This window comes from Podarcis erhardii (genome assembly GCF_964252035.2).
Source record: "Podarcis erhardii genome assembly, chromosome: 9".
Classification (NCBI taxonomy): Eukaryota; Metazoa; Chordata; class Lepidosauria; order Squamata; family Lacertidae; genus Podarcis; species Podarcis erhardii.
Window position 1 is genome coordinate 8,822,261 of NC_138512.1, and position 13,122 is coordinate 8,835,382.

Consider the following 13,122-nt stretch of genomic DNA (forward strand, 5'->3'; position numbering starts at 1 on the left):
AGGCAGCAAAACTTCCGCAACAGTGAAACATATGCATTTCATATAATTAAAACACAGTTTTACTGCTCACTGTTTGCTTTTCTTAAGACTCGGCTTAATTCTGTAGAAAATGCTGCAGCAAGGCCATGAGTGAATCTTCAAATTCACAGCCCTGATTCACAAGACGCTTTGTACCTTTGGATAATTAAGTGCACCTGGTTAACAACAAGCAACACAAATATGAACTCAGGTCTTGCTCGACAAAGAAGACCATTTTACCGGCAGAAGGAGAAGACTGCACAAACTACACACACACACTTTGCATCTCCACTTCACTGCTGTTTGCATGTATGACCGCTCAGAGATGAGCAGCAGACAGCTCTGTTTTTCCTCCAGTGGTTACTACTTGGATCAGACTCCCAGAACATGGACGGTTTTTTCCAGTGATCCAGTCATAAAAGGTTCTGTTAAAAACAGAGATCAACATTTTGTGAATTAATTCAATTCCTAAAGCAGGCTGCCTCAACCTCGGCCTTCCCGATGTTTTGAGACTACAATTCCCATAATCCCTGGTCCTGCTAGCTAGGGATCATGGGAGTTGTAGGCCAAAAACATCTGGAGGGCTGAGGTTGAGGAAGCTTATCCTAAAGCTTCATATTATAAATCAGCCTTTCTCAACCTGTGGGTCCCCAGATGTTGTTGAACTACAACTCCCATCACCCCTAGCTAGCAAGGCCAAAGCTCAGGGATGATGGGAGTTGTAGTCCAACAACATATGGGGACCCACAGGTTGAGAACCACTGTATTTGAACTGCTTAAAAAAAAAGTGTAGAAGCTTCTCAGTTCAGAGATTTTGTGTCCAACACTCCTCCTAAATACATTTCATGCTGCAGTTCTATGCATGTTACCCAGAAGAAAATCCAGTGTTCAAAGGAGCTGGCTCCCTAGCAAGTGCTTAGAACTGCAGTCCTAACCTTGTCATTTTAGAATATTCAACATCTATCCATTCTTTCTTCTCTCTTATACATTTATATCCCACCTTTCTTCTGCCACGGAACCCACCTGAGGCCCTGACCAAGCCCATGACCGGCCTGGTAAACTTATATTTATTTTAATTTATTATTGTTATTTCTGCCGCAAGGAAGCAAGCCGTTATTATTCCCCTTCGACGGGAAATGAGTTTGAGAGACTGCAGCTTGCTTTGGGATGTTTCAGTTGGGTACTGAGTCCACCCTAAGTACCGCTACTGTCAGCTGGAGGCACAAATGGCCTCGAAGGCTCAGAGTGCCTTCACCAACTTCAGTTGGGCCCTAACTGGACAGGGACAGCCTAGCTACTGTTGTCTACAGTCTGGTAACCTCTAGGTTAGATTACTGCAATGCGTTCTACATGGGGCCACCTCTGAAGGCAGCCAAACAGGACTAGGTAGTGTTCTTGATTCATACTGTCCAGGGTGAATTTTATTTAAATCAAATTGATTTAAATCATGATTTTAAATCATGATTTAAATCACAAGTCAGTAAGACTTGATTTCTTTTTCTTTTTACAGGAAGACTCATTCTTGCTGGTATAATCTTAATATTTACAACCAGATGAAGGTTTCATTTTTGGAATAATAAATTTTCAGAGTAGTTTTTACAGTTATATCAAAAATTACTGATTTGGTTCTACTATTATAAATACATAAGACAGATAATTATGAAATTATTGTGAGGTTTAATAAGTTAACTGTTTATGTTTGGACAACTTTTCTGCTGTACTTCATTGGAAGGAGAAAAATAACCATTTCCTTAATAACAATTTAAACAATTTATTTAACTAAAGCAATACAGTAACATTATATCATATGTATCCATGTTTGTTAACTGATGTGGTTAAACTTTTTTTTTTTAAAAAAAAACACACCTTAGACTGAGTTTTAGCACACATAAAAAACTTAAAACAAATCCTTATTTCCTGATGAATAGCCTTTGGACTATAATATAACCTAAACAGAAAACTATCTTTAGAAAGATTTTTTCCTCCAAAAGCATTTTATTTAAAAAATCCAATTAAAATTTTTTAAAAATCTGATTTTGGGGGATTTTTTTTTTTTTTAATCATTTATTTTTATCCACCCTGATGCTGCCTATGCACAGGCCATAAAGGCAATTTTGTACTGGCATCCATCAATTCCCACAACCCATGCTTTCAGAATCACTCTCCTAAGCCATGTTCAGCCACTTCCACTTCACAGAAGGGCATTTAACTTCCAGTGACTGAGGATCTGCACTCCAGAACTTGAAGGCACAGGCGACCTGGACGCCCTAAAGCAGCAGCTGTTGAGCAAGGAAGCCTCTGTTTACTCACTCGGCAATGAACTCTAACGGTGTCCAGGAGCTGACATCCGCATCAGGCATAGATTTCCTGTTCATTGGTGTATCCAAGGTAACCCTGGGGCAAAGAAAGATAAGCTCTTCAGTTGTACACTGCTGCATCTGATAAATGTTGCCTGCGTTTCTTCTCCGTCACAACGCACGCAGAACGTTGAGGACAGTGGAAGGTGGAGATTGCTCTTTTTATTAAGATTTTGCCTTCTCGGTGACTATGCTGGAACTGACTGCGCACCTTTGAGCAATAGGTATTTCTCACTTGCGTGCAAACATCTTTTATCCAGAGGCAAAATGACGCCTCACACAAATGGTGGCTGGGAAAAGATTAGGCACCTCTTCCAACTGCTCTTGTGAATAACATTATCTACAGTGGTACCTCGGGTTGTGTTACCTTCGGGTAACGTAATTTCGAGTTATGAACGCGGCAAACCCAGAAGTCTGTACTTCTGGGTTTCGCCGCGTGCGCATGTGTAAAAGTGCTCTATTGCACCGTGCGTATGCACAGAAGCAGCACCTCCAGATACAGACTTTTTGGGGTAAGTATGGACCCCCGTGATGAATTAAGTTCGTATCCGGAGGGCCCACTGTATTTCCAAAGCTGCTTTGCAGCATCCCACCGAGGACTGTCTCTCACATGCATGCTTGCTACATGCAGTTTGACCATCAGATGGTCAGTATCATGTCACTGCCACATAAATACACCGTGGCTGCAGTCCCCAAACAGGTGCCCAGGAATAGGTGCCACTGATTTCAGGCGCTAATTAAATACCATTTTCAAAGGAAAGCATCAGACTGAAATTTCAACCTTATTCTGATAACAGCAACATACATACTCTAAAAAGTGTATTTAGAATAATGACTACCCAGGTATGAACAGAATTAACATATGCATTCATGGCCCGATAAACAGGACACAAGAATTTAAGCTGCAATCTGACCCATGCTTACATAATAACATGGTTGCCTAAAGTCCCGTGAAGAGTTCAAGATTCAAAGCAGGACTTCCCAATCTGTAGTTCGGTCCCTTAGCAACTATACCACTCAAATTATAAATTAATGCAAAACAAGAAAAGAGAAAGAGAGGGAGAGATACAGAGAGAGAAATCCAACACGTTCAAATTAAAAGTATTTGCTTTCAGCAGAGGGAAATTTAACGTTAATGAAATGTAAAAGTTAAATGGCATGAATCCATCCCTTGTCCATGATTCTCAAGCAATTGCAATTTCAAGTTGAAAGGCCAAGAGTTCATGTAGACCGCAAACCACTGATTTCAGAGGTTGCTTCTTCAACATGGCACAAACTGGGCGTATGAAAAAACCTAAAGCAAAGGGTGCTGTAGGGATTAAAATGCCACCACTTACGGGAGAATGGCAACGGCGGCAGACCCCGGTGGCAGCCCACTGTTTGTACCCGAGAGGCTCTGGCAAAGCTGGTGGACTGCTCCTTTGGCCATGCCATAACCTATCATTCCTAAAACAAAAGGAAGAAAACATCACCTTTGTGCAATAAAAGGGAAGCAGAACTGTTTGAACGAGACACCAAAATATTGTCACAGTTTCACAGTGCATCAGGAGAATAAACCCAAACTTTTCTGGCTTCTGGAAGGGAGCGGTCTAATGTGGTACAATTGTGAGGATCCATCCCAGCAGTCCACTGTGTGCATACATCCACATGGGCACCTCTATGCGCAGTGGGACACCAGTGGCTGGCTCAGCTGTAATTTTGCAACAAGGAAGTCAGCCAAGAAACGGTGGGAGCAAAACCTAGTTGCCGCTGAAGCCCCAAAAGTCTCTGTCCCAGGATTGTACCACTTCAGACTGCTATGGTTGGGGCGGACTGTCAGGGATTGTTGGTAGGGGAAAGAGGCTCCTGACTCAAACTTTCCAGGGTTTAAGCTTCAGGGAAACAGTGACACAAACAAGCAGCAAGACTACAATCAGAACAATGTGACTGAAAATGACCACCCAGTTTATTAGAGCCAATAGCCTCTGATAAGGGACGTGGGTGGCGCTGTGGGTTAAACCACAGAGTCTAGGACTTGCCGATCAGAAAGTCGGCGGTTCGAATCCCCGCGACGGGGTGAGCTCCCGTTGCTCGGTCCCTGCTCCTGCCAACCTAGCAGTTCAAAAGCATGTGCAAGTAGATAAATAGGTACCGCTCCGGCGGGAAGGTAAACGCCGTTTCCGTGCGCTGCTCTGGTTCGCCAGAAGCAGCTTAGTCATGCTTGCCACATGACCCGGAAGCTGTATGCCGGCTCCCTCGGCCAATAAAGCAAGATGAGCGCCGCAACCCCAGAGTCGGTCACGACTGGACCTAATGGTCAGGGGTCCCTTTACCTTTACCCTCTGATAAAGGAACTGAAGGGAACAAATTACATAACATCCCAACAAACAGAGATGCAATAATATAGTTCCAAACTATCCGTATTTGTATATCAGCAGAGAGCCACTGCTCTTCACAACTTTCGTCAAAGCATCTATCATGATGATCTATTGAAAAGGTTCGTCGCTGGAAACTCTCAGCAGTTTTAGTCTCCGATAGCCTTCAGATATGCCAACTATGGTGCACAACATGAGTCGTACCTGTAGATTATAGGGTTGCCTTAATTTTTTTAATTCCCAGCCCATAAACATCCAGCATGCCAGGGAAAGACCCCTTCTCCGCAGGATAGATTTTTTTATCTGCAAGGTTTTCTTGGAGGTGTGGGCGTGGTATGAAGGAACATCCCATAATGAACCCCTCAAAGAGAGGTTCCCATTGAAGCCCACCTCTTTACCTTCTTTCCCCAGTTTTCATTATATGTACAACGAAGTGTCAATCCCAGTGGCAGGTGGTCAGGTTTCTAGTCCCTACTCTCTGCCACTTGTGACGATTGCCAAAAGCAGAATAAATTAAGCAACCCGTTCAGGTCACAGAATTCATCATTTCCAATGCAGAATTTGGATTCCATGGTTAGAAGTTTGATTTTTAATGCAGAGTACACAGATGTCCTGTGACTGACATCCAGCATACTCAGAACAGACTGATTTATATCAATAGACTAAAGTTCATTGATTTCACTGGGTCTGCTCAGATTATAGCTAGCAGTGAATATCCTCCAGTTTCCACACTCTTTTCTGTGTCAATAGTTACGAAATGGACCAGGAACATTCGTAGCTATTGACAGAGGTTTGAAGGTCATTGGTCTTTGAAAAAGGCAGGTTAAAGGTAGGATCCATTGTAAACAAGCAGAGCTGCCACTCATTTTGAAGAAATAAAACAGCAGCCTAGTTTTACTGGGTCTCACAACTTAGAAATAACAGTGTGCTTATGAATCTTGTGCTTTTTCACCCTCCAAATTTCTCTAGATTGTGGCTCTCAAGTGTGGATCCCCTTACTGGCATCAAAATGTCCTCTGAAAAGACCTTAACAGCTAGTCAACAAACACACTGCAGGACAAGAGAATTTGAAAGACCCTCGGTTGTTTTTTCCTCAAATTGGAATAATTGACACCACAAAGAATACTGGCAAAGCACATCACAATATTTACCTGGAGTTCCAGCTAATGCTGCTTTGGCCCCTGTTAGGGTCAACAACCCCCCTTCCTTCAGGTGCTTGGTGGCCAAATGGCTAGAGATTGTTGATGTCCAAACACTTTGTTTCCACATCAGGTCAGTGTTTTTGTATAAAGCTGGTGAGCAGAGAAAACCCAGGACACATTAGGTATCAAGACAGAACCAGCATGTGCTATTCCTTGCTCAAAACTGCAAATCTCCCTTAGTTTGTCAGACTGCAGATCCTTGTTTTGATTCCTTGTTTTGCAGCAAAAACTAAAAAAACAACAACCCACCCTACCCACTTCAAAGTTACCTTCTGAAGGCAAGATCTTCACTGGTCATCTTTTATATTCTTTTCACTATATGCTTAAAACCTGGCGACTTGAGAGACCTATTCCTGAGGAATCTTGGTAGTAGTAGTAGTAACAACAACAACAACAACAAATAATAAATAATACCCTACCCATATGGCTGGGTTTCCCCAGCCACTCTGGGCGGCTCCCAACAGAATATTAAAGCACCATCGAAGATTAAAAACTTCCCTAAACAGAGCTGCCATCAGATGTCTTTGTGGGTCTGATAGTTGTTTATTTCCTAGACATCTGATGGGAGGGCGTTCCACAGGGCAGGAGAAGTGAGCAATCAGCTTAAGTGATTCCTGCTCTCTTAATCTACTTCTCTTGCACACCTCGCTTCAGAGGAGATTTCCTGGTTTGCTAGATGAATGGCATCCAAACTGTGGTTTAAGAATTCCCTACAAACAAGATTGAAGGGACGTGGGTGGCGCTGTGGGTTAAACCACAGAGCCTAGGACTTGCCGATCAGAAGGTCAGCGGTTCGAATCCCCATGATGGGGTGAGCTCCCGTTTCTCAGTCCCTGCTCCTGCCAACCTAGCAGTTTGAAAGCACGTCAAGGTGCAAGTAGATAAATAAGTACCGCTCCGGTGGGAAGGTAAACGGCATTTCCGTGTGCTGCTCTGGTCCGCCAGAAGCGGCTTAGTCATACTGGCTACATGATCCAGAAGCTGTACGCCGGCTCCCTCGGCCAATAAAGCGAGATGAGCGCCGCAACCCCCTGCCTAATGGTCAGGGGTCCTTTACCTTTACAAACAAGATCAGAATGTGTTTGGCAAATCCTATCTGGAATGGAGCACACAGACCACAATTGCCTGGTTGGGATGTCACAGGGAAGCTGTGGCTTATCAAACTGGGAAGTCTTCTCTGAAGCCAAGCATTGAAGAAAAGGGATGGGGGAGGTGCTCAAACTTACATGTGCTCCAAAAAACAATACTTTTGTTTGGAGCAGGAAAATCATGCTTTGAACGCTTTTAGACACAAAGCATCTCATGGTCTCTCAGAAATATTACACTCATAATTGAGACTTATGGAGCTGTTTAGGATCAGTTAGCTCTTTGAAGAATAGTCTCCTATTCTAATATGTTTCTAATATGTAAGTGAAAAAAAGCCTGTCCTGAAGTCTTTTATAATCACTGGAAAGTGCTTTGTAGTACCATGCAAAAACCTGGGTTTCATTTTAGAAACCATTAACTCTTTTCCTGGAATTTAATGGAATCGACCACCAAACCACTAAAAAACAGAGAATATTTTCCAATGGTCTCCTTAAATGCCAGACATAACTGGATTGTAGAACATGCAGAACTTATGTTGCGAAACTCTGTGAAGCAGTATTTTCAACCGAAGTTTCTTTTATTTTGCATATATAGTACAGGCAACCCCCGTTTTGCACGGGTTCAAAGCATGAGCGACTGTGCATGCGTTGGTTGTTTCTGGAACAGGAACGGCAGAACGGGACAGAACGGAGCTGGGTGGGCTTATGCATGCTCCGCCGAAATGTGCAATGATCAGGAATACAACCCCTGCACAAATCATTCTTAAGGACACGGCAAACAAGATCTTATTCACTTTAGGATCACTGGCAGGGTTAAGACCTGGTTCCACAGAAGCTTAGTTCTCCATCTGAAGCAGCTCCAGGCCACAGCTGGTCTATTTGCTTTAAAGTGCACAATGCAGAATACATCCCCTTTGAATGGAGAAAACCAGCCTCTGACCTAGTGCAACAACAGCGGGCAAGGTAGAATCCACTCAATTACTTCCTCCAGGTGGAGGATCTTAAAGGCTTTTAACTGGGCTTTAACAGCACAATCCTATCTTTCCCCTAAAAAGCTGATGACTTGGTGGTGGTGGTGGTTAGGAATGCCTGGATTTTTCTCTGCCAGGCTCTAGCAGCAAAAGGAGAACCGGGGGGAGGGGGGGTGTCCCAGGGCCCCTCCATGCCAAGCTATGGCCAAGTGGGTGGTAAACTCCCCCTGGCAGTAATGTGCAAAATAGGGTCCTTTGGCTGTGTTTCTCAAACTTGGGTCTGCAGCAGTTGTTGGACTACAACTCCCATCATCCCTAGCCAGCAGGACCAGTTGTGAGGGATGATGGGAGTTGTAGTCCAACAACTTCTGGCGACCCAAGTTTGAGAAACACTGGTAGGGTGTTGTGGTTTTGGGATCACTGGAGATGACGTGCTGGGAGAAAACCTCCTTCCACCACCTTCTGAAAAATCAACAGGGTTGCCAAGGGTCAGTTTTGCATCTGGATACAGCCACTTGGGCACCCCAGGCTTAAAACATTGAAAAAATGAATGCAGGAAAGTAACCCTTAGCAAGATAATAACTGCTTAACAATTTAACAAACTTCCATCAGGTTTCAATATTAGTTGGAGACAGCTACTATACTCGATTTTCCGATCACACACGAAAAGGAAAGAAGCCGTTCTGAAAACTCTGGTTATAAGACAAAGAAGAAATGATTTCTTCCATGGCATTCACGGGTTTGTCGCTTACATTTTGCTTTCGCGCTGCCTCCAGCCCATCCACCGGCGACACAAAGTATAGCATCAACCTTTTCTTCACCCAGGAGTTTTCCAACATCTTCTGTCACCTTTAAATATGTGAAGACAAAGAAGTGGTGTGTGTGGGGGGGTGTCAGTTCCAAGAAAAACACCTGGAATATGTATACGCCCAAATCTCAAAATTGCAATTTTCTCAGACCTACGTCTAATACAGGAATTGAAGCAAGGTGGGAAACAAGTGCCTGAAGTGAGGGGGGGGGGAATGAGGTGGGGCGGTAGCTGATCTTCCCTCACCTGGTGTGCTACTTTTCATGTAAGAAACAGGACCCACCTGCATTAGGATTTGAGCAAGGCAGGCAAATCAACAAACACACACGCAACTCATGTCAAGTTTAACCTTCAGAACCAGGCTTTAGAAATCAAGGAAAGTATATCTAATGGAATATAATGGAACTAGGCTTAATATAAGCCAGTGCTTGCAAGGACGAAATCCCAAATTCTGAAATCTCTTTCCAATGCACAACCCTGGATTGGGGTGGGTGGGACTGACCGCAATACCTGAAGATGGTTTTGGGTCGATAAAACCTCCCACACCTCAAATTAGAAGGCAGGGCTTCTAGAACTGGTTCCAAGCAAATCGGAGGTAATAGACTCATCTTTTTAGAACGGAACCAATAAATATGGGGGAAGGAAGAACAAGCGACAGAAAAACAAGCATGGGAGTTGATGTAGGTGTGCCAAGGTTACCAGTTTCATTTTATCTTAACATGCATTTAAAATTATATACCGCAAAATATATCAACGATATTTCTCTCTCTCTCTCTCTCTCTCTCTCTCTCTCTCTCACACACACACACACACACACACACACTTATGCTACCCAGGCCGTTTTGACTTGAGTTTGTTATCACACAACTCAGGCAGACCTTTAAAAGGGATAGCCAGCATCTTGAGCCAAGATGTTCCCACCTAAATGTTCCCCAGAGTTATTACATCCCTGCCCTAATGTTGGCAGCTGAACCTTTAACAACTGCAGACAGGCAGAAATTAAGTCAGTATGGCCCCTCCTAGTGATGGTGCAAATGGAACTAAATGCACCGACTGGATTTTCTGCCTTTCATAAAGCTGATGAAGGTGAAGAAACTGTCGGAAAGTCTTTCCCAAGAGGACAGAACTTTTCACACACAAACAGGATCTTATTTTAGGCAGTGGCTATTATTTTGCAACCCAGAAGCTGCCCGGACATCTTTCTGCTTTCGTTTTAATTGCTTCCAAAATGGCACAAACAATACCATGCACGTTACCTGATCTGCTTGTTCAACGAAGGAATCACTCATTTTCACAACAACATTGGCACTCGCTTCATCGTTTTCTCCCAAGTCAATGCTGGCCACCCACTGATTTAAAAAGAAAAAAGTTTTCTGTTTAAAAAGCGATTTACTGTACTTATTTCGTGTTTTGTTTTTTGCACCAGAAAACAAAAGTATTTCCTAAAATCGTTTCAAAGGGAATCGGGGAGGAGTGTCAATGCTTTCATCGCAGATTTATTTCAGGTATGTTGCCCATACAGTGGTACCTCAGGTTAAGTACTTAATTTGTTCCGGAGGTCCGTTCTTAACCTGAAACTGTTCTTAACCTGAAGCACCACTTTAGCTAATGGGGCCTCCCACTGCTGCTGTGCCGCCAGAGCACAATTTCTGTTCTCATCCTGAAGCAAAGTTCTTAACCTGAAGGATTATTTCTGGGTAAGTGGAGTCTGTAACCTTAAGCGTATGTAACCCGAGGTACCACGGTACTTTGCGCACTTCCTCAGGCTCAAGCCCAAAAGCAGGACAGCTTTTCCCCTATTTCGAAAGAGCCCTTTGTTCCTTCCCATCTCCCCAACAAGTATTGCAAGTGTCCCCTTGCGGTTCCTTTAACGCGCCGCGTAAAATTGCTGTTTCGGGGATGCGCGGGGATAAGGAGCGCTGGCAGCGCCCGACAACCTGCAGCTTCGTCTACCGAGATCTAAAGCAAACTTTAAGGAAAGGGACAGGACCAAGGGCCGCCGGGCAAATCCGTGGCAGAGCGAGCGGCTGCCGAGACGCGCAACCCGCGCGCCTCCTTTTGCAGCGAGGCGGATGGAGATCTTTGCGCACCCGCGCGTTGCGCGCTGCGCCGGGAAGGCCCGGAGAATGCAAAGCCAGGGGTTAGGCTTGGGAACGGCGCTCCGTGCAGACGCAGCCGACCTGCAAAAACGCCAAGCACGCCTTGTCCCCCACCCCTCGATTCGTCCCCACGGGGCTACTGCCCTTACCCAGTTCTTCCCTCGGAAGTAGCGCACGCATTGGGAGCCCAGGGCGCCCCGGCCGCCATACACGAGGACCCGGCGCGCTTCCGCCGCCGCCGCCGCCGCCATGGCTCAGCCTCGCCTGCAGCCGCCTTTCGCCTCCGGCCCGGGATCGGCGAGCGGGCGCAAACGCTCCGCCTTCCCAAGAAGGAAGGATTTTGCGCGGAGGAGAGAGAGCGAAGCGCCTCCCTCGCTGCTGAGCCGATGGCGCAAGCGCCCCCTGCCCTGGAAGCTGGGAGCAGGGTTTTCCCGAGGAAAAGAGCTGCGTTTGTTTGGAAAGGGGAAACAAACAAAAAAAGTATAACCGCATCAATGAGTTCAGAAGCGGAACAATGTACCAATATTTCCTTAAACTGATGCGACCCTTTTTTGTGTGTGTGAGACTGTGGAACCCAGTTCAGCTACTAACTGATTGATTGATTGATTGATTGATTGATTGACTGACTGACTGAGTGACTGCAGTACATTGTTTATTGTCAGGGCCGGATTTAGGTTTGATGAGTCCCTACTGAAGGTAATGAGGCCCTTTATATGTCCAGCTGTCCTTTGTCAACAACAAATTGTCACTGTTTTGTTTTTTTTGTTGTTGTTGAATATATATTATATGGTAATTTATGGACCTAATATGTATCTAATAGGTATCTGAAGCACATGCAGAATGTAGGCACCCTATATATAGAAATGAGCAAACCAGTGATATTTTAAAAAGCAGGCTAGCAGGCAGGGCCTATTACTTACATCATAGGAGCCTACCCAACATAAAACACTGTTGCTGTATGTAAATTTTATTTATTTGTTTTTTATTTATTTTATTTATTGTTATTTTGGAAATGTACATCCGGTTTTTTTCCCCCTTTTAATTTTTTGGTGCCCCCCAAGAGAGTGGGGCCATAGATTGTTTAGCTTATATGCCGAATAATTGATGCTTTTGAATTATGGTGCTCTTGAGAGTCCCATGGACTGCAAGAAGACCAAACCTCTCCATTCTGAAGGAAATCAGCCCTGAGTACTCACTGGAAGGACAGATCCTGAAGCTGAGGCTCCAAGACTTTGGCCACCTCATGAGAAGAGAAGACTCCCTGGAAAAGACCCTGATGCTGGGAAAGATGGAGGGCACAAGGAGAAGGAGACGACAGAGGACGAGATGGTTGGACAGTGTTCTCGAAGCTACCAGCATGAGTCTGACCAAACTGCGGGAGGCAGTGGAAGACAGGAGTGCCTGGCGTGCTCTGGTCCATGGGGTCACAAAGAGTCGGGCACGACTAAACGACTAAACAACAACAACATCCAGCACTGTTTATTGCTTTCACTTTATGGATCAGTGGTCTCGTTTGATAGTAAAATTCATGCTGAATTGCTGTTTTAGGGGTTGTTTTTAAAAGTCTAGAACGGATTAATCCATTTTGCATTACTTTCTATGGGAAAGTGTGCCTTGGTTCTAGAACGCTTTGGTTTTGGAACGGACTTCCAGAACGGATTAAGTTTGAGAACCAAGGTACCACTGTACAGAAGTTGTATATGGTGAAGCAGACCATAACTCAGGCTGATGCTGTGCTAGCTGCCAACTGAGGCATATTCGTGCTACACCTATCAATTGCCAAACTGTTGTCTTCATTCCCATTCCAAACAGGCGAGGTGTCTTCAAAAGCTAACCTGCAGCCATAAGAGACATTGATGCTCATTAAGCAAGCTTCAGCTTTATGAGGTTATTTTGCATTTCCGAGCAATATGCTTGGGCTTGCAACTGTGCAATGCAGGAAAAGCACGTGCTTCTCCAAGCTGCAACCAATTTGCGTTCCCTTTACGCCCAGAAGATTGTTCTAATTGCAAGCCCAGGCATCCAGAAATATTGTGTATCTGTTTCATTTAATAGTATTGGAAAGCAGAGTATCATTAATTTGGGAGAGATGACAGTAATGACATTTAGGAAACGCAAACAAACTCAAGGAGATGGCCGCTTGGTGCCATACAGCCAGTGGAATTCTGATGTCAAATTCTAACATATCCATCCTAGTTTGCTTCCTAGCAATAATTAGAGACTTGGCA

General features: G+C 44.5%; 1 protein-coding gene across 1 annotated transcript; it reads right to left on the bottom strand.

Moving 5' to 3' along the window:
• Nucleotides 1-232: 232 nt before the first annotated feature.
• On the bottom strand, nucleotides 233-11,221 carry QDPR (quinoid dihydropteridine reductase). The gene is made up of 7 exons (XM_081876487.1): nucleotides 11,044-11,221; nucleotides 10,052-10,144; nucleotides 8,740-8,836; nucleotides 5,881-6,021; nucleotides 3,713-3,821; nucleotides 2,329-2,412; nucleotides 233-443 (listed from the first exon to the last, which is right to left on the bottom strand). Exons 1-7 carry the CDS (start codon nucleotides 11,143-11,145, stop codon nucleotides 338-340), a joined length of 732 nt encoding a protein of 243 aa, XP_081732613.1. The 5' UTR covers nucleotides 11,146-11,221; the 3' UTR covers nucleotides 233-337.
• Nucleotides 11,222-13,122: the final 1,901 nt, after the last annotated feature.